General features: G+C 43.5%; 1 protein-coding gene across 1 annotated transcript in view; it reads left to right on the top strand.

Moving 5' to 3' along the window:
* Positions 1 to 22,548, top strand: part of snx29 (sorting nexin 29) — a 128,056-nt gene that overhangs the window by 67,240 nt on the left and 38,268 nt on the right. The window contains exons 16-18 of the mRNA XM_023395568.2: positions 12,280 to 12,396; positions 14,531 to 14,586; positions 15,033 to 15,114. Of these exons, the coding sequence (XP_023251336.1) occupies positions 12,280 to 12,396; positions 14,531 to 14,586; positions 15,033 to 15,114 (255 nt within the window). The remainder of the gene's footprint in view (positions 1 to 12,279; positions 12,397 to 14,530; positions 14,587 to 15,032; positions 15,115 to 22,548) is intronic.

Raw genomic sequence — 22,548 nt, 5'->3', positions numbered from 1 at the left:
ATCGGCCTGCAGATCATTCACACTCCCCAGCGTGTGACTGTTTGTTATAATTACATTTTTAATCCATTCTGAAACTGAAGTGATATTTGCGTCGATGTGGCATTGAGTTATTGAATTATCACTGAGTGTTTTTTACCCATACGGTATAGAATAATGTCAGGATGCCGTTGGCAGCATAATTATTGTTGGTGTCTCTCAGTTGTCGTACAGACAAACTGATAAAAACAGACAGAGTGTGAAGACTCGCCTCTCCTTACGCACTTTGGATTTTCAGACTCGGTGTTTTAAGCCACTTGTGAAAGAGACGTTCAAGGACTCTTCTCGAGTGAGGCGAGGCTACGTTCGTGTCTCGGAAAAAGGAAATTTGAATCTTTTTAAGAAGTTATTAATGCTGCCTACAAGTGGGTTGAATGATAATTTACAAACCAAAGTGAAATTAATAGAAAAGCTGCCCACAAGAGACTACTGTATGTCTGACTTAATATAACTATGAAAATACAACATATACAACCACCTATACTCTCGTCATGTGACCCGCATGACAACTGAGCAAACTCTTTTGCTCGGATGTCATGCTAATGCTGCTATTGGCGCTATAAAGACCATGGGTTGATTAAAAGTTTAGGGGAAAAAAAGCTTGTAAGTTGACCTTGATTTTAGATTATTTTCTTAAACTACTGACTGAACTTTCATGTTCAAATAACTAAGAAACTTTCAACAGAGACTAAACAGTCTTCCGGATTAAAGCTACAAAGCTAATTGCTATTAGCTAATAGCTAATGTTGTTGCAGTCTAGACGAATCGTTGCAAGTTGAGCATCAAACTTCATTCGTTTACTCACAGAGAGCTGTCTTCCAGAGGTGGAAAGTGACCCATCTGTTGCTTCTTTTTCTATTGCTTTTTTTTTTCTCCTACTGAAGTTAGCATGCTAACGAGCTAGCTCCGGCCTGGCCGACCAGTCTTGTCACTCTCCGATGCCGAGTCACTTTAACCTACACCTTTAACAGCTGCCAATGCTAAAGTTGGCTTTGTAGCAATAGCAAAACTTTCAAATAGCTCCTTCACAGACCCAGAAAACGAATATGTTATCAGCTTGGAGTCCACACAGTTTTCAGTTTTGGTCTTTTCACATCACAGATTTTTGTACTTCTCTCCTTCTCTGTGTTCCTTTCACTGGTTTGATGTGGGCAGGGCTCACCTGGAACAAGGCCATGTTTAAAGACATTTGAATCAGAATCTGATGACGGTTGTTGAGCTGTCAGTCAGATCAAAGCTCACCTACACGGTCCTGATGGAGCAGATTAACAGGGTTTTTGAATTAAACTCTTAATAAAAAAAATAAAGATAAGACGTTCCCTTCGGCTTTCATTTTGCTTATTGAGGCATTAAGGTTTTCAGGGGCTTTAGAGATGTATGAAATCATTTGTATGACCCGTCTGTCGATCACCACCAAATTAAACAGATTAGTCATAAGATTACTGTAGCACAGGCACACTTTGAACAGAATTTGTTAGCCATCTAATTAGAGCAGAGATCCAACAGAATTATCTGAGGAGATAACATCACTGGGCAAACTAATACTGTTTTGTAATTTGTCCATTTGGCCTGCGAACAAAATGTGTGTTACAATACATGAATGTAATACAAGCTGGAAGATGCGTTTCTAAGCAGCTGTTACTCATGCAGATGCAGTTTGTTGTTGCCAGTCTGTCCTATGAAACCGTGTACTCTTACTCAAGGCACCTGCAAATTTAAATCATTCGAAGGTGCCTCAATTATTTAAGTATTTCATAATTCGATGAGTGGCTTTTGTGCTTCAAATTGAGGCCTCATTACATCATACACTAGTGCTGTAAACTACCTCGCTCAAAGGCTGGATCATCCTAACCCAAATTCTTCAGCAGACGTCTGACTCACATCCAATAAACAAACAGACTCTAACTACATTAGGAGTCTTGTGACTGTGCATTTACAGTTACAGCTCATATTTTCTGTTGTTGTTTTGTTTTCCCGTAGTGTTTTTTAAAAAAATGTTTCTATCTCTGCTGTGTTGTACTGATAAGTAGAAGGAAAGTGCTTTTGGAGGATAGAGGAGAGATATGGGTCGAAACTTCCAGTGGGATCAGGGATTCTCCCTTTGATCCGCAAGCTCATTAATTAACCATAAACAACATCAAGAACAAGAACAACAATTACAAGCCACCGACTCAGAGTCTCCTCTGTTCAGAGAGAAGATGCAGTAATAACCAGGAGAATATGAACCGATGTGCCTGTATAATGCCCGTTGTTTTTGCTGTGTAATGCACGTAAATGTGACCCTTGAAAAGGCAAAATACTGCATAATGCATGCTATTCTCCTCAGAATAATGCAGGTGAGTCTTCTTTGAAGTGTTTGCACATATTCTGAGTACAAAAGCCTTCCTACGCCTTATTAAATCTTCTTTTACACAAATAATTTCTTTGTTTTGTAATGTCTGTTTCCAGATTGGGATGGTAAAACATTCTCTCTAATGCCTTTGAATTCAAAAGTATAAAGCAAAGGTTTCAGTTATAATTTGTGAGTATTTTATTCATATTTGGCTGAATCATTAAACCAGTATTAAAAACACAATGTTCCTTCTATGGAGCTTGCGGATGAGCACATACAGCGGGGTCCAAAAATCTGCAACCACTTTTGGATGTTAGAGTCTGCAGGAGTCATCCATCTTGCTTTTGAAGCAGCAGGAGATAAAGTTTGTTAAAAACAAGTCTAACTTCATGAACAGACTTTCTGCCAGCTTCATAATGTGATCGCTGAACCCTGATCCCTTTTAGTTACTCTTGCTATGTTTGTTAAGATTTCCATTCTCGCAGTTCACAGTAATAACGGTGGCAGATTTACTTCTCAGAACTCAAACTTAAATGCCACATTTCATTAGCAAATTTTATCAACTGTAGCTAGCTAGCTAATTAAACTATCGTTAGCTAATTTTTAAGCTCACTCATTTTATACCAATAATGGCTGATGACCTCAAAAGAAAAAGGACAAATCAAATAAGTATGTTTCACTTTTGTCAAGAGAAAGACGTGCTTCTTGGTCTTGGAGGTAATCCTCAGTTACTATAGGTGGTAAGCTAATCAGCCTGACATGCTAACGATTACAGCTTTCATTAGTGCAAATAAACACTGTTTGATAAATTCCTTACACATTTGCTCTTTAAGAAAGGCAAACTCTTGCTGAGTCTTACTACAGCATCAAGGAAACACAAATGCTTAAACTTTGACGTGTGCTGCAATAATCCATAACTACCAACTGTCATTTAATCCCCAATCTTCACTCTGGCAAAGTCCCGTCAGTGTATATTAAAATTTTGGCTCTTGATAGTGACGACTTTTTGAATGTAAACCTAATCTTAATCTGTCCAAATACTTTTGGCATGCGTAGACGGGGAGAACATGCACTAAGAGAGGGTTTTAGTCCTCTGAATGTTCATCCGCATTGTGATGAAAACAGCCCGAAATTAAAGCTGACAGACTGTACTTTAACATTGTCATCACTGCAGCGTTTCAAAGTAATAATACTATATAACCCAAAAAGTGAGTGATCCAAGTGCTCATGGGACTCGCTGTGTGATGCGGCAGTGACAAAGCGCTACGTCTGTACCATGGGCCAGATTTAGCCTTTTCTATAAACTCTCATTTCTGTCTTTTCTATTGGTCCATCTGCCGCTCTCATGTGCTCACACTTCTTCAGTCATCTTTCTCCCTCTCTCTTTGTATCTTCTTTCTCCACCTCAGTTCAGAGTGGACAGCACAGCTTGTGATGTCTATATTGGTCCTCTCTCACACTCTTTTTCCTCCTTTTTTTTCCCGTCTCTCAGCCGATGTCTCTCCCTGTTAAGGAGCAGCTGCGCTGAAGTGAGTCAGAGACACAGATAGAGACACAAGCTGCATTTAGATGTACAAAGTAGCCCAGCGTCGGCCATGTTCTGCTTGAGGTCTCACCCAGTTCAAGATGTTTAAGTGAACCTTTGATGCCCTGCGACTGCGTCTCTCTTCTGCCATGAATGGAAAAAAAAGATAAAAGAATTTCCCTTTCGAGTCGCTCCTGTCCTCCCCACTATGAAACGGTCTTAGCTGTGATATGAACACTAAGAACTGCCCCCCATTAGGTTTTATGTAACATCACAGTATGTGATAACATATCCTGATGAACATTTAATTTTTCTAAGAAATGTTCCAGTTGAATTGGAAAAGAGGAAAAGTGCCGAGGACTTCACTTGAGGAAGTATTACATGAAATACTTTCAAAGAAGAATTTACATCAGAAAGAAGATTAAATTTGACTTCTGGACTAAATTTGGGGGAGTATGTGAAAAACTTAAGATGAGTTAGGGGATGATATACTGTACAAAGCAGTAGAAGTGACGTACGTGTCATACTGTAATTTGGAGGTTTTTGTGACCCTGCATGGATTTGTGAGGGTCTGTTTGCATGAGTTATCATCGAGGTGACCCAGTTATCTGAAATGCATGCTACACAACAGCTTGCATGTCATCCCCTTCTCTTTAAGGCAAGTTTCCAGTTGCTCTCTACTTTCAGCTTTCAGATAAAAGCAGAAATGACTTTCTTTAAAAATGTTTCTTAATGTTGCTACAACAGCAGCAAACAGATTTGACTTTGAACTGTATTAGTGCAATACATATATATATCTATATATAGATATAGATATATATATGTGTGTGTGTGTGTGTTTGTGCAGATTGTAAACACTGAAACAATAAACTGCACAAAATATTAAAGGTGTAAATATTTGCAGAATGTAGAAGGAAAGATGTTGTGTTTAGAGAAAGTAGGTTAATTCCCAATGCCGTACCTGCTTCTGTATCTGCTTTAGTCTTCTCATGTTGCCGCTCAACTTTACAGGCCCACAGTCCAGACACGTGGCCCATGATGCATTTCTCCCAGTCTGTCATCATAGCGGCTAATAAAAACAAATGTTTTCTTTAAAAACAGAAATGCATGCTCAGGTGGGAAGCGGCAATGATGCATCGGTGTTACTGGTTAAAAGTGTAAATACACTTATGATGAACGTACCTGGATTGGTCCGAGCTTCTACATGTACCTGCATCGAGGGCTTAGCTTCCAGAAAGACTTCACTGTGCGAGTAAATGTAGCCACTAAATGTGACCCCAGCTGCTGATATCAGCTCTCCCCCGACCTTGTCTGTCTGTCTGTGCTTTGATATTCTCTCTCTTCCTTCTGACCTCATTTTGCTCCATCCCACTCATCCTATGTGTCCAGTTGAATTAAGGTTATTAGGTTTTGGGTCAGCTACACCACTGCTTCTCTTGCTCTTCTTTTTCTTCTCTCTGTCTCTTTCTTTTGGGGGGGGGGTGTCCAGCTCTGCCAGGGCTTTCTTAGCCTCTTTATTCAGGCCAGCTCAGCTTGGTGCGGCTCAGATCAGATCAAACACCAGGGGAGAGGAGAGGAAGAGGCACAAAGAGATTCTGCAGAGATGGGAGAGGAGAGCAGAGGAGGATGACAAGGCGTTGTGTGAAGGCGGAGATTTGTGTGTGCTTTAGAGAGCGTGCATGTGCGGGAGCTTGCGGTCAGCATCACTTGGGTGGCAGTTAGCTATGATGACTCCAGCAGTGCCGACAGTTGCATCACACCGAACCGGCCCTGCAGCAGAGACTAAGTGACTGATAGCAAACAACAATTTGCATCACTGCTCTGCTGGTCGCGTGTTCAGTCACATCAGGCCATCAAACCGAAACCTTATATTAGATACATTCACGCTAAATGTGTGACGGATTATATAACTGTCACACACAACGTCAACGTCACTATTATCAAATTTGATTTTGCCCAATATAAATCATGAATGACTCCTTTAAACGAAGGCTGTTGTGTGGTGTTTGCATTACAGCAAAAGTTCACAACATTTTGCAGCACCGGATGAAATAAATGAGGCAATTTATCTTTGTTACAAAGAGAATAACCAACATAGATGGTAATGTTCACTGCAGAGCTCACTGTATTTAGTGCATTTGTCATTATTAATTACATCGGGAGAGGAAGTTTTAAGGTTAGGTCATAGTTATTCTTTCCTTTCACGGTTCAGTTTCAGACCTCTTACTCTAATTTAGGTAAATGTTTTAACACGAATTATATCAGTTCCATAGAAAAACGAAATATACAAAGAGAAACGTGTTGAAGAATAAGTTGCTTTAATTTGTTTTATTACAAAATGACTATTTGAAGAAGTAGGATGTCTTTCATTTTTTGCTGGGTCTTTTTTTTTCTCACTGTTTCTCACTTAAAATACATTATGTGAATCATCGGCCTCTTACTCTCCTATCAAATCAATTTCCCTCTTCATAAAACATTTGGGTAGATCATTTTTTTAAAAGATATTTTGAGAACTGCATTGTTTACATAATTTTAGCTAGCTAGCGATTTCCCTGCCACTTTGCTATGATTCCTTTCCACGTTGCTGCCACCATCGGCCGAAACTGCGCAGTGTTCCTTTAAACCTTTCCTACATCCAAGTTTCTTAAACTGGTCGGTTACTTACACACTTAAACTTGAGACATTTCCAAATCCGAACCCGTGACGAGATCAACGTGCTGTCTGCTTGAAGTGATGGAGGTATTTACCAAATTAGTAACTAGCTGTATGAAAATGCTCCTTTACTTGGGAGTTGGTAAAAATACACAGTTTGCATGAGGCTGCAGAAGGAAAAGACTGTGGTGGTTTGTAAACAAGTTGCTGAATTTTCTTGTCCCAGCTCCCGAGGCAGAGCAGCGCAGCACATTGTGGTTACCTTTGTCCCGAGCTTTGATGGGAGGATGGCCCTGGGAGCCGCCTGCCCGAGCCGCACTTTCACGGCTTCAAGGCTGTGGCCTAAAGCAGACGGCGACAGCCTGTTAGGCCTCTGCTTTGCTGACTTGTTGAGCTGTCAGGTTTATTGTGATGTTTTTATGGCTTCACGGTGACAGACTTTCAACTTGAAACTCCGCTGGCATGAAGGCAAATTGGAAGCTGTTCTGTCACCTTCAACACTAACAAGGTTGTGAGTGTCAGGAGGAAAGAGCGAGTGAACGTAGACCGGACACTCAGGCATGTAACATCGTACGACTCCTGCGCTCCTGTTAGAATTAAAACCATCCCTCCAACGTGTTCGGATGCCATGTTCTTTCCAATTATTGTCAATGTTTGTCGCGTTATCGTTTTGAATTTATTGAATTCTTCGTTTTAAATCATTTGTGCAATTAAACTGAAACCTAACTCGTTTCGACAGCGCCCTTTAGTTCTGGAAACCTCTCTGTAATGACTTTGTTTTGGACTGATCTGTTTTTCTCATTTATTTTGTTATCTGGAGGGGATTTCTGCATCCACTAATTCGCCCCCGTCCTGCAGATGTTTATTGGCTGATGCGAGCCTGAAGCGAGCCTTTGGGTGGCCTTCGGTGGAGAAAGGTCAGCTAGAGAGAGGGATAATGCACCTGAGTGATGCCCGCTGCACGTCAGGCTCCAGGCACGAGCGAATCAACGCCGAAACCCGGTTGTGCATTTTAATGACCTTGCGTTAATAACAGTAGAGAATATTAACTTGACCATTTAAACAAATTGGCAACGCTAGCACGTAGCCACACAGCCATGTAACGCACATGTGCACTCACATACACATGCTGTACTGTACATGCAGACACACACACACACACACACACACACACACATACACATACATGCGCCACCAGAGAATGACAAACTGATTAGCTCCCTCTCACTGAGAATTAATTGGGTTTCTTCACGCTTAAAATTAATTCCCTCTTTTATAATGTCCTATTTAAGAGTTGTGGCAGCTAAATAAATGAATGATGAATTGGTTGGTGTGTTGAGGACAGTCGCAGTGTTTCAGGGTGTAACCACTTCCTGTTCCCTGAGTGGAAAATGCCAGGAGGTGATATGCGCCTGTTGGACTTTAACTGGATTTGAAAGTGTCCTTTTGAGGTTTTTGAAAGGACACAGACAGAAACATTGAGATGTCAGGTTTGGGGATTCATTTTTGAGCTGGAGTTGGTTATGTTTTATGTTCAAAGATTACCATCAGCTGTGTTTTATTACTTTGCGGCCCCATCTGATCCCGAGATTTCTAGCATCTCGGCTGTTTAGAGTCATGCAGATATTGACTGAGCGCGCTGATATATCCGTTTTATGCGGTTAAAATAAAAAGTGGCAAGACCGGGGATCAACTGAGCCCAAGTGGTTGGATGCAGTTTGATTCCCTCTATCCAGATTTCTGAACCGTAGTTGTCCAAGTAAAAAGAAGTCTGTTACTTTCCATTATTTCTCACCCTTAAGTAAAAAGACACTTGCAGTTGTTTTGTTTTTTTTTGTTATGAAAATGATTATCGCTCAAATCAGCTGCAAGCGGCTGAAGGCCTTCCAAAATTCCCAGACTTGTTGCAACTAATTTATTTTATACTTTGGATGATTTACTGCCTGTAGAGCTCAGGTTGTATTTGACAGTGGAGAGATTTAACAGCCCTGCCCGAGGAAACGCACAGTGTTATTCACTTCATAACTCCGGAGCCGCAGTTAAACAGTAGAACTGGGAAACAACGACAGACACAAATCACAGAGGACTCTCCCCAATGAAACCTGTTCATTGTAGCAGCTGTTGTGTTGGTGAGAGAAGATGAGCGTCCATTTAAAAGTGCTATTAGACAGACAGAATTGTTACCGATATTTGTGGTAGGATTAGTTTTATTTAGTGTGTGCTATAGTTGTGTGAAGTCTTTACAACGTCTCTCTGATCCTGTTGAACACAATCAGCTGTAATTGTTCGTTTTGTCCGTTTATTCTAATGTTCTCCCTCCGTTCCTCTCAGTCTTTCTGCTTTCTGTTAATCTAACAGACGGAAGTCTTTGTCTGCCTCAAACCTCTCTTTCACTCCGCATTTTTACTATTTATTAAATATAGACATTAACAATGTAGAGGCAAGTAACTGAAGCAACATCATCTGAGGAGACAATATTTTGGCATCTCCACCTAAGTTAGCAGCTTAAGTTGGCAGGTGATCTTAGGGGTTTTTTTTTTTTTTGATCGTATTTTAAGCCAAACACACGTCGCAGCTGCTGATCAAAGTGTGATCTGCGGCTCCCGTGGCCTCGCCTGTGCGCCGGTGAATACTGCAGTCGAGAGTGAAGACTTGTCTGTATTCTCTCCTGCTGTCAGGTCCCCCCCCTTCACACTGAATACCTTCGCCTGAGGAGCTTCAAGGAGTTCATTTAGCAGTGTCTTTTATATCACTCCTTAAAGCACGCTCGCATACTGTAGAATAGTTGTTTTGTATGTAGTTGTTATGTATCACAACTCTACTGATTTAAATGTCAACTTTTACTGTCGGCTCTGTCAGATCTCTCATTGACTGTCTGACCTTCAAATCTAAAGTCCCTAAAGGAGGAATATTTGTTATCATTTCAGCCAGAGGCGGTCTGCTCCAGAGGTGGGGACAAACACGTGTACTGTGGCCTTGCTTTCTGTATTTTTTGAACTGGGGTTGTCATGGCAACTGGAGGCTTGAAACTACTTTAATACCACTGCCAAAAACTGAAGTCAGTGACTTTTATACATTTTTTTTTTTTTTAATATTCATTAAATGTGTTCTCCTGAAATTCCACAGCAGCATCGCCTCTAGAGGGCAGCAGCGTGTGGCTGGGTCCTACTACCACTGATGGACTGAGCTGCAACTGGCTGCTTGGCAGTGACTGCAATCCACCTTAAATGATAGGTTTCATATTGTTTCAAGTCTGTTTTAACAACATTTACATGCCCATATAAACATTTAACTTTTAACATTTAATTTTTTTCCCCTCCTGTCCGTCCTGGCTGCTCAGAGATCAGCTGCTATAACGTGATTCCAATGTGAGAGATGAGGGAAGAAAATCCATCCGTCCTTGTGCTGTGAAAAAACAAAAACAAAACAACATTTATCTTTTCTAGTTTGAGTATTTTTTCCTGCAAAGTTCCCTGTGTATGTAAAGTCCTCCACTGCAGCTGTGGAGGATTTAACGCTGTCTGGGGCATCGTGCAGAGCTCTTACAGTAGAACTGCAATAGGAAGGAACCACAACAATGACCATCACAATGTATATGAGGGTATTTAAGCGTCTTCTTAAAGGAAACAGTTCAGAATTTGAGGGAATACACTAAAATTGATGATGAATATCACTTAAATCTCTGTGTGTTAAAGTAAGGCTTCAGCCAGCTGCTGGTTAGCTAACATAGCTTAGCATAAAGACTGGAAACAGGGGGAAACAGCTAGCCTGGCTTTCTCCAAAGGTAACAACACCCACCTGACAACACGTCTAAACCTCATTAATTAACACATTGTGCTGTTTTTAATCCATCAAAACATTAACCTGGACATTTTTTTTTTTTTTGTGTGTAGCAGTCACTATCTGAAATCTTTTGAGGTTCCCAGGGAGTCGGCAGAGACTTCTGGGAGTTAGTGCATCCAGCCAAGAAACGGCGACGAAGATAGACGTGAACCTGTCTGTGGTTGAAATGTTGTGAGCTGGAGAAAAAGACGATCACCCGGAGTTCAGATGTGTCAGGCAGAAGTATTTATTGTAAGCTCGGCGCCACAGAGAAAATGATGAGCAGTACACAGCCAGAGAGACACTCGCAGCAGCGCCACAACAAGTCTGACAGGACATATATATCTGTACCTTACCCACATACACCTGTATGTATGAAGACGTTATTGGTCACTGTCACATGCTCTCACCTACATTAGTTAATATTACATATGTCTTGTGCTTTGTCAACTTCACTCCTCCTTGACCAGGACTGTGTTTGGGCAGTTTATTCTTCTCCCTGCATCTTTATCTAGAAGACCATGACAGTGAACCTTCGTCTAACAATGTGAGATTGTTATGACCTGAACTCTTGTTGTGAGTAAAGGTCTGCAAGAAGAAGAGCAGAACACTGGTTCATTTTATGAGTTGAATAAACCGGAGTCAGGGCTGGAACGACCAGTTCTCTCTTTGGCTTTACAGACCTCAGCGGACTTCGCCCAGGTCAGTGAATAAAGAATAAGAAGATATATTGGGCCCGACAACATTAAAAGCACCACATTAGTGTTGTTGCAGTGTCCAATAATCATCTATAATGGCACAGATCTCACTTTCCCTGTCATGGATTCTGGTTGATCATCACATGCAAACTCACTGAAAACTCTCTCACTGCGCAGCTCGGATTAGTGGTGTGTTTTTTTTGTTGTTGTTCCTTTTGTTATAGACACAATGTTAGATTCATTCTGCTCACACACTACAGCCTCAGTTTGAAATAAACCCTGATTATTCAGTTTGAAGTCGTAATATTAAATTCTAGACGCAGACTAGTATCAGTCCTGCTCCGACACAAAGCCGCTTTGTGAGGTATCCACTGAACTCTGCTTCAAGTTTATTGTGATCATTATCATTGTTGTTGTTATTACATAACGGGTCTTTACGGCAGTGTGTGGGCTCTTAAATGGGATGTGAATAAGTTAATGTATGAAGGTCTGTGCTGGAGCAATAAGTGGCGCGGCGACTCACCTGTCAGCCGGCGACGGCGCTCTGCCGGAGCGGCCGTGACATCAGGTGTCCTCCTTACAGCACAGTGTGTGTCACAGCTGTCAGTTTCCTGAAGGAGACCTGTCTACACTGCCCGGCATGGTTAGGCAGAGTCTGCCTAACCATGCCGAGGAACACACACACACACACACACACACACACACATACACAGAATAGCCTGGCCATATTTGCAGGAGCACACACATGCACACAGATGTGAATAACACCACGTCAAGGTTAGTTAGAGCTGAAGACAATTGATTAGCAGTCTGGCAGGAGTCTGGCTGTTTAGGATATGAACTGGTTTCACCCCCTCACACTCTCTCGGTCTTTCCCTCTCTCCGTCTCTCTCCCTCCGTCTCTCTCCCTGCATCTCTCCCGTCTCTGTCAGGGGTTTGACCGTCTCTCAGAATCTGTCCTGCTGTCAACTTCCATTACGTCTCACCTGGAGTGTCTCTGCCTTTTGTGTCTTGAACAGAAACTGAATTTTTTGAATGTGCTAAAGCTATACATAATGTATTTACAGAATTTTCTCTTCTCTATTTTTTACATAATTGTGTGTTATATAATAATGCTCTTCAGCATGATAAATTAATGTGTTTTCTGTCTTGTTTCTGCGTGTGTGTGTGTGTGTGTGTGTGTGTGTGTGTGTGTGTGTGTGCGCACGCTGCAGGTGGCCGAGATGCACGGAGAGTTGATAGAGTTTAATGAGCGTCTCTACCGTTCCCTAATGGCCAAAGACCACCTCATTGTCCAGATGAGACAGGAACTCATTGACCTGAGAGGACCGGTGAGTGACTGGACACACACACATTCACCAAAACACACACACACACACACACACACACACACACATTTCCCTGCAGGTTTGCTCTTTCTTCCTCCTGCCTCCTCTCTCTGTCACTCTGCCATTTTGCTCCCGACTCTCCTCCTCGTGATTCTGTTTGACTTTCATCTCGGCTTCGCCCGGTTTGTTTTTGCAGTGGTGCTCTGCTCATTCTTCTCTCCAGTCAATGGCTGCCGATAACGGTTGCAGATGCAGTTCCCAGAGATAATCTGTCCGTCAAACAGCGTGTCCAGCGCTCACATCTCTCTCCTTCTCCGTGGGTGAAGTTTGATTTTCTGTCGACACTAATGCTAACTATCCATTCCTGCTGTTCATCGGTATTTCAGGCAAAACTACTTTTTCTCAGAAACTTTTTAAGTTGTCCTCTGAAATAACAACAAACACAAACAGAACGCCAACGTGTGGTCATGATTCAGGAGAGCTTGAAGCAGTCAACACACACACACACACACACACACACACACACACACACACACACACACACACAAACTCTCCACAGTGTGAGTTGATGCATTGGCAGTGATGGGAGCCTCAGGCTGAAGATAGGTCCTCTTATCCCTCAGCTTCAGCCCTGCTCTGCTGGACTGCTCACTATAACTGTGTGCGTGTGTGTGTGTGTGTGTGTGTGTGTGTGTGTGTGTGTGTGTGTGTGGTGTGTGTGTCTATCTCTGGCCTCCTGATTGCTGCATGATTCCAGCTTGTAAGAGCTGCTACACATGAGCAGACCGGGTCACTTTCTCACTGTCTCTCTCTCTCTCTTACTCTCTCTCTGTCTCTGTCTCTCTCTCTCTCTCTCTCTCTCTGTCTCTCTCTTCCTCTCTCTCTCTCTCTCTCTTTCTCTCTTTCTCTCCGCCTCACTCTTCCGTTACTTTCTCCGTGTGTGTTTGTGTGAAACTCTTGGAGGGTTTGGCGAAAGCCTCGACGCTACAGACCCCACTGATTGTGACAGTGTTTTAGCCCAGGTTTGTTTAGTGTCCCAGGGAGGACTGAGAAGATGAGAAGCCAGCTCTGGTCGAGAGAGATGTTTACACACACACACACACACACACACACACACACACACACACACACACACACACTCATCCAGAAGAGGCTCACATCTTGACCTGGTCATGTGGGAACTGGAAACATGCAAATAGCGAAACAAATCACAGGTTTAGTGAACTCTCTCTCTCTCTCTCTCTCTCTCTCTCTCTCTCTCTCTCTCTCTCTCTCTCACACACACACACACACACACGCACACACAGAATTGCACAGAAGGTGTCAAATTAGGACAACCACTGCTACCCGGCAGCAGTGGATACTCATCAACAACAAACAGGGATCACACACACACACAGACACACACAACACAACACAACACGTGTGCACATGTTGAGGCATTCCAGATGTGTGCCCCAGCTGAGTAAACACTGTATTGCTCCCAACCTTTTTGTTGTGCCCCCTCAGCTCCGTCAGATGAGCTCGAGCTCCCCTCCATCGACGCCACCTGTCGAGTTCTCACTCAGTTCATTTCAGTTGATTTTAAAGAGGAAGTTACTCTATAGAAGTGGATGTTGTAACTATATCTTTCATACAGTTGAACTGTGTTACGGTCAGTTTGGTTAAATCTGCACTTGTATTTGACCTGGTGGCAGAAGATGGAGTTTTTCCTCCTGTTACGTCCATTTGTCACTTTTAGCTAAATTATTTTAATTGTTTATCCACCAGTCAATGTTTTATTCATTCTCAGTTAAAACACATGATGTTCAGGTCGGAGGGCAGTGTGTAGTGTGTAGTGTGTAGTGTAGTGTGTCCCTCCCCCCCTTAATACAAATATATGCATATATTTAAACACATACAGAGTTACTACACTGTCTTTCCAAATGCCCCCTGCCGACTACAAAGTTACCCCCCTGGTTGGGAATCACTGGCACATTGGATACTGTGTGTATTTATGTGTGTGTTTGTGTGTGTGTGTGTGTGTGTGTGTGTGTGTGTGTGTGTGTGTGTGTGTGTGTGTGAGTTTGTACTGTATGTGTAATGAATGTCTAATTTGTAGTTTCTTTCTGTCGACCCCCTCACGCTCGTGCACCAGGTCCCAGGAGATTTAAGCCAGACGTCAGACGACCCCAGCTTGTCCGATTTTGAGACGTAAGAATATTTCTCTGTTACTCTCTCGCTCCTTCTCCATCCTTCCCCCTTTTTATATTAATTCACTCTCACCCCCCGGAGTTCCTCTTGTTTTGAATCTTGCAGGAGCTGCGTCATCTCCATGTAAAATATCTGTTCTCCCAGAATAATTATATCCAAGTTATTCTTCCTCAAATTTACCAGTGAACGGAGCTCAAACACAGTTTGGTTTCATACATCCGCTCATTCGTTCTGCTCTCAGTTCAAGACCAAATTAGATTTTGAGGTGTTTTACCAGAGTGAGCTATAATTTGCTCTAACTGTCCAGGCCTAGTGCTGACACACTGTTGATGTTGCTGCTGCCAGTGATAATGATAATGATAATGATGATATGATGATGATGATGCTGATGCTGATGATGATAATGACGACGGCAGTGAGGATGGTTTGTTGTTTGTGCCACTCAGGGCTCATCGCGCTCTCATCAACGTGTGGATCCCCTCTGTGTTCCTGCAGGGCAGAGCCGCCAACGCCTACCACGTCTATCAGGTACAGTCCGCCGCTCCAGCGTCCGCCTGAGCGGCGTCTTCTGTTTACCACGCAAAATCATTTCATCACAACATATTGATTTCACATGCGGCCATGTTTGACATATATTTTATTCATGGTGGGGGGGGGAACAATGCCCAGAGGACAAAGACATAATGGGAGAGGGTTTTTTTTCTGCTCATTCTTTTTAATTAAAATATAAACAATACAATAAAGGAAATGAGCTACAAGTTCATTAAACCAAGGAGTGAGGGAAGAAATGAGCAAGCTCTGAAAAACATGTATGTTAATACCTCATCACCAGTGTTCATTAGCATTGTTGCACTCGGCTCAAGTGGCCAATCAGAACACTTAGAGTCAGATAGACTGTGTGAAAGCTCTGTTTATCCGTCCCAGCATTCATTTGCTCCGTTTGATTTATGACCAATCATCTTCAAACCTAGAGACATTCCCATCAGCCTCATCTGTGTCCTGTGTTCAGGCGGGAACAGCCAATGTTAGCACGCTAACAAACTAAACTAAACGTGGTGAACGTTGTAGCTGCTTAGCATCGGCATGTTGGTGTTATATTCTTAAGTTGTGTCATTGCTAGCATTTTAGCATTTTTATGTTAGCGTTTAGCTCAAAGCAACACTGTTGCTGTGTCTGTCTGTGCGTCCACATGCAGTGACACTGTGAACACGGTAAACTCACCGGCGCAGAGCGTGAATTCCAACAGGGTCTCAAATCAAACACCCGCCATCGTTTCACATCCAACTTTTTTAACCGTTTTGAGCGCACTGCGCGCTGCCGCACTTTTCAATCAGAGGAGGTTTGACACGACCGTCATTTCCTCGTGTTGTCACGCCTCCAGCAGAGCTGTGTGTCCCTTGTCACTGATTGGTGCCTCGCCAAAACTTTTCAAGACATAAACCAATCCCAGAATAGTGACCCACTCCAGTCTGTGCCACTTCTGAGTTTGTAACCAAGTCTTATCAGAGCGTAGGGCGTTACAATAGTGATACTAGAGCAGCTCCTCTTAACTAGAACAGCGGCTCCTGAGCTCTGTGCTGTGGTACTTATCTAAGCGAGGTGTGTTGGGAACTGGACTCGAGAGCCGCTCAACAGACCGGACTTCTGCTTCTCCTTGTTTCTGTCAAGTCATCGAGCAAAGTAGACAACAGCGGCTCATTCCCTCTGTGACTGTTTTACTGTGTCTGTCACATTAACAAGGTGTTACACCTCAGCTCTCACAGCAGCCGTCCCCCCGGTTCCCCCCTTTGAGACACACACACACACACACACACACACACACACACACACACACACACACACACACACAGTCCAGTCCCCTGGTTCAGCTTCTTGAGACAGACAGAGACAGACAAACTGTCACGCAGACACACATGGATAAACACACATGTATTGCAGTGCGGTCACAAATATGATGCACACACTCATACAAGAAAACACACATGCAAGCACAGGTACAGCAGACACTTAGTCAGACAGAAAAGTGCACACACACATGCACACACACAGACACACACACACACACACACACACACACACACACTGTGCTGTTATCTGCTCTGTAGCCAGGAGGTACAGCTGTAACGTTAGTCAGGGGAAGCCATACGCGACGGGAAGAGACAGGTGACACATCCTCAGCTCTGACTGATAGTCAGGACTCGCTGGCTATCGAGCTCAGCCCGACTCAACTTATACATAATAGATGTAAACTCGGGGCTCGAGCCGAGAGCTGTCTGATGCCTCTTCTCTGTGAAATTATCTCCGTCCTGTCGACGATTGATGATTTAAAAAAAAAAAAGATATCCAGGTATTTATCGACACAGTCGCAGCACAGTGTTGGGGAAGTGAGTTGTTCCCCCTCTGCAATTTGGCAGCTTGTTTATGCAGCAGGACGTACAGGTGGGTGCGTCGTAAAAGCAGAGTTTTTGGAGAATTCATTCAACAGATGTTGATTTAACAGATGTTGTCTCTCATGTGTTACCACGAAATCTCAGTCACACGGCGAAGCATCTGATTTTAAGAAAAAAATAAAGACTCCTTTTTCTAATCCAAACAAAGACGGTGGCTGGAAATGACATCTTGCTCACGTTGTTCAACAAAAACCAGCTGTATTCGTATATGTTGATATTTTGCTCCAGTATTTAATATTTTTGGGGACCTGGATATCGGAAATACAGTCGCACCCTGTAAAACAGGTTAAAAATCTTTTCCTCTGGTCCAGTAGACAGAACATTTTTCCATCCAGACGGTTAGAAGAGGATTCGTGTTTTTGTTAAACGGCCTTCTGGGTTTTCAAACCTCTCTGGATATTTACTTTTCAGAACATCAGCTGCTCAGCTCTGTGACTCAGATGTAATTGTAAAACACGAGAGGCTCAAATTTGGGGGCTAATCACTGATGGATTCGGTGAATCCAATGAAAGAAATCGTCTTCCTGTCAGTGATGGACAGTTTGAGGAAATAAAAAATAGTTGGGTTAGAAGTGTGGGAATCACACTGGAGCGTGCAGGAAACTGCCAAGCTTTGGGCAGTAATCAGTGTCCACCTGCAGTTTCAGATTAGTGGATCGACTCCAGCATCGAACCTGAACATTTTCCATGTGTTGCACTGATTTAGCCTAATTTCTCCCTCTCGATAAACGGGCTCAGTGAGACTGCTGTCCAGCCCTGGAGCTGGTATAAAGCGCAGCCCATCTGGTGTATTGGATACTTTCCTTCCCAGGGCTATATTCGTCTAATGGCTCCCTATGGAAACAGCTTTTGTTCTTAGACAGGCTAATGGATGGCCAAGGTTACCGGAGTCATTGTTGTTAAGGTGAGGTTGTTGTGGTGATTGAACACCGAGCCAACAGTCCTTTAAGACCTGAGGGTATCATGAGGAGAAGGCAGGGGGCTTTTTTAAAATACCCTCGAGTGGCTGCATTGGGCTTGTTTTTTTTTTCCCTCTGTCTTTTTCTCAAACTTGCACTTGCATATGCTTGTAAAATTGAACCAATGATGAGAGCAATGAGCCATAGCCGGAGCTGGAGAGGGTTCTGGGAGGCTCGGAGAGTGAATGGGATTTTAGAAGCCGGAGCCTAAGTTAGGTCACAGCAACCTTGTGGTTGAAAATAAGCACACTAACAGCTCTAAGCTGCTGCTGCTGCTGCTGCTGCTGCTGCTGCTCTCAACCAGAGAGGGAAGGCTGATCTAACCACCGCCTCACAATGTCTGCTCCGTCTCTCTCCCTCTTTCTTTCTGCCTTCTTTTCTAGCTTCCCTATTTCCTCTCCCTCTCTCTGCCAGATTGCATGGCATTATGGCGATGGAGGGGGGGGCGGCGGGCGGGCAGGCGGGCAAGAATGCCTGTACTCCATTATCTCTTTTTGCATTTCTTTTGAGCCACTTTTCTCTCCAAGCTCCCTGAAATGACTTCCATCTAAAGCTCCGTAAGGCCTGTGGATGGATGACGAGAGACAGACAGAGATGGAGAGCGAGAGACTGATGGATTTGCTCCATTATCAGTCGGGTTTTGCTCTTTGTGGCACGCCGTGCCTCTGGGCCTTCATCCCGTCATCCCTCCCTGTGCCTCTTTTTCCCCTCCTGAACTCATAATGAGAGAATTATACCGGCCGCAGCAAATCAGTGTCTCCCTCCCACACAATACCAACAATAGAGGCTATTATGAGAGAAGGGAAGGAAGCATCATTTGCACCCCGTCAACGAACACAAGGATTCATCTGGTGTGTGCAGGAGTGTCTGTGTTTTCATTACCTGTGTATTTCAGGCTGGCATTGTGGTTTAGGAAAGAACATCCAGGAGATGATGAGGAACTCGTTTCTTTTGCCAGCTGTATAATGCCAGCTGCGTGCATGCAGTAAGGTAGTTGGCTAAAACTCATGTACAGAATGAAAGAGACCTGAGAAGGAAAGCAGCAGTATTAAGCTCCAGCATTAATCAGTGTCAGTCGTGTGGCCGCGGCATTCGTGGAGGATGAATCCACTTTGGTGATATCCTGACTTTTCCTCTCGCGCCTACGTTAGAGTAAGGGATGGTTGACGGCTCTGTCAGAACTGGGCCGTTAGACGAAACCGTCCAGCCAAGATACAGTGATGAGAAAATGTATGCCGTGTTCTCAGGATGTCTGGTGTGAGCGTCTCTCTCTTGAGGTCATCCCACAATAGGGCTGAACAGTTGATCAAAATATTATTGTTAATTGCATCACCCTGACACCCGGATATTCCTCTGTGAGAGACCTCGATAAACTTGGGAATTCATTTTCCCCTTGATGATGGCGAGCTGTCGGGGCCCAGGAGGGAGGCAGCAAAGCCCGGTTGGTTTTCATGTCAGTGATGGAGTTGTTTTTACACACTACATGGTGCTGGATGTTCTTCCCAAACGGTTCAAACTTAGTTTCATTAGTCCCAGTAGTGTTGTTGAGTATCAATCTGTTCTTTGGCAAACTTCCTTTAAGCCTTTAGTTGTTCCTCTTTTTCTCATTGAGCGTTCTGTATATTGCCTTTGAAGCCACCTTAGCTTAGCTTAGCTTAGCTTAGCATCGTCTTTTGGTCAGTTTACTGTTAAGGGCAACATAAACCTTTGGTCCAGTTCCTCACATGGGTGAATCATGTGGTGCGGTGTAGTCCTGCTGGGAAACTCACCGCTGTGCTGCTGTCTGATGGGAGCTTTCACGCCATTGATTACCAGGTGTCATACCTGTGGTGCCGCAGCAGTGGGAGGGATATACTCTTTACATTGCAACTGACATCATCGAGCTATGATAAAGTTTTTTTAAAGAGGAGATGACTTATCTGTAGTTGTAAACTCTGACTGCGCTTTAGTTGCCAGTAGTACGAACTCCTGATGAATGTAGTTTCCTCTGCCCAATTATGACGTTTCTAAACTTTGAGAGGTTAATAAGTAAAGTCATCGCTCCGCCCCTCCAAACACTTCTACATACGCACTGCCGACATGCCGGGGATGTTAGGGAAGCGTGAAGTGGAAAAAGTTTCATTTTCCACGACTTTTAATACGTCGCAGAACACACAAACCAATATCACAGATAAGTCACCTTCATCTTCTTCCTCTTAATGTTTCAGCTGGCGTTCGGGCTCAATGTTATTTCAGAGTTTTGAGCTCAACAAACTCACAGTGTTTACAGCCTCTTTCATGGATTTAGCCGCTCATCATCATCCATCTTTCTGCCTCTCTACCTCCCACTTTGCACTGCTTGCCTTTATTATCTGTCTCTTGTTCTGTTTTTATCAGTCACTCTTTTCTTTCCCTTTTCACCCCTTCCCCATTTTTATTTTTTTTTCTGTGCCCTCTCCCCCACTCTTTTGTCAATCTTCTCCCAATCATTTTCCATTCTTAGACTTGGTTGGGAGGGTGGTGTTGCTCCTGATGATGAGTTCCAGGACAAAGCGGGAGGGACCCTCCCACCTCCACAGCCATTTGACAACAATAATGAATCACACATTTAACCTCACACTGCCTCCCAGACGAGACAAAGACGAACATTTCTAAAATGTGTTTAATCCACAGCGGAGAAAATGTTGCACTGTTCCCTGCAAAAAAAAAAAAAACCTGCTCTGTTCAGATCTTCATGTACTTGTGCATCCGACCATCCACGCGTGCGCACACAAACACAAGCGCAGACACCATCTAACAGTGAATGGAGAGCATGTCGATTACGGTATATGGAAATAGCAGAATGTAAATGTTGAGAACTAGCACCTCTGATCCTCAACTCCCGGGCTGTTCTACATGTACATTCATACTGTATGTGCATATATTCCAAATAAGCAATTCTCTTTGATCAGCAAAAAGCTGAGGCTATAATTTCCACACAAAGTCAGGGACTCGCTGCAAACTTTTCACTGTTTTAATTATGCTAATGAGACTGGATAATGTCTGCTGTAACTTTTCTCATTCTCTTCCTCTTTGTGTTCTTCACGTTTGTTCTATTTCTATATAGACGTGCATCGGATTTAAGAGATACTGTAGTTTAAAAAGCACCTCTGGATTTATTTATTTTTTTTTTTAAGTACCTGCACAGTACAGAACAGAGCAGTAGCTGTTTGTGTCCTCTGAGAGAAAGAGAGTGATAGAAGGGTCCCAATTAATGGCAGTTACATAAACCATCTTTGGCTTCCCTTTGCCTTCCAAAGCCTTTAATATGCACCATATGAAACCACATAAATCAGCCACTCAATGAATAATTGAGACGTCCTCTCTGACACTCTTTCAGATGTGTGCACCGCTGCCTGCAGTGGACTGCCGTCCCCCCAGAGAAATGCAATGTGGGAAATGTGTTAGCACCTTTAATTTCTATATTAGCATCCGGGTGCAGCTGGGTTAACTCGGGAGACTTGTGGCTGCCGAGGCGCTAAGCTTTACATCCGGACCCGCTCAGTTTGAGTTGCGCTGATTAGCCACAGGCTCAGACCACATGGTGACGGGCCGCTTTAGCTATGCAAATGAGATGATACATCCATATGTATTAATGCGAGCTTTTAAGTGTGCGCGTGTAGCTGTGCGCGTGTGCTGGTTGTTGCGTTCAAAGACAGACGGATGTTTCTGTTTTTAAACGCCGGTAACGCTGACGATCTCGCGCGCAGTTTTTCGGCGCGTCTGTGCGCGTTGCCGTGCACGTACAGGAGTCTGAGTGTGTGTGCGCGGACGTGCGTGTGAGTGATTATGGTTATGATAATGGCTGGTTGGTGACAGAGGAATATAACTATTATGTTGATGATGGTAATGATGGATGTTTTACAATGATGATGATGATGATAATTACAGTCGTTGTCTTGGTCTTACATCCATCAGTCATAGATTAAACACCCTGGGGACGGCACAGAGGCTGCTTTTACTGCTGCACACTGCAGCACGGGCTCCACATCAACTTCAGCATCAGTGTAATTTACATTACATTTCCATTTCAGACACTTAAGACATCTGTCTTATCCGGAGAGATTCACAATGGGGAGGTTGGGGTTCAGTGTCTGGTTCAATGGCATTTAAATAAGATACATGGCAGTAGATGGACATGTATTGGCAGTATCAGGGATTAATAGCAAGACCTTTTGGCCAGAGGGGGACACCACCATAAGAACACCTGTGGCTCAGGAGGTAGAGCGCTGTTGCCCACCAATCAGAAGGTCAGTGGTTCGATTTTCCAGCTCCTCCGGTTCGCATGTGTTTGAATGGGTGAATGCGGCTTGTAGTATAAGGCTAGAAAAGTTCTACTTAAGAGCAGTCCGTTTACAGTGAAGCCCTCATACAAGGCCGGTGTCGGACAACATGCACCGAGAAAAAAAAATTCTGCTTCATAGTAAATGATCCAGATCTGCAGCAGAATGTAATGGGTTCCTCCGTGGCCTGTGCTCCGTCCCTCCACCGAGTTCGGTACAAATCAGTTCAGTACTCGTTGCGTAATCTTGTTGA

The sequence above is a fragment of the Seriola lalandi genome, unplaced genomic scaffold (genome assembly GCF_002814215.2).
Source record: "Seriola lalandi dorsalis isolate HSWRI2012SDOR001 ecotype SW California unplaced genomic scaffold, Sedor1 jcf7180002054965, whole genome shotgun sequence".
Taxonomy (NCBI): domain Eukaryota; kingdom Metazoa; phylum Chordata; class Actinopteri; order Carangiformes; family Carangidae; genus Seriola; species Seriola lalandi.
Note: the sequence above shows the minus strand (reverse complement) of the source record. Positions and strands in the feature narration are given on the sequence as shown.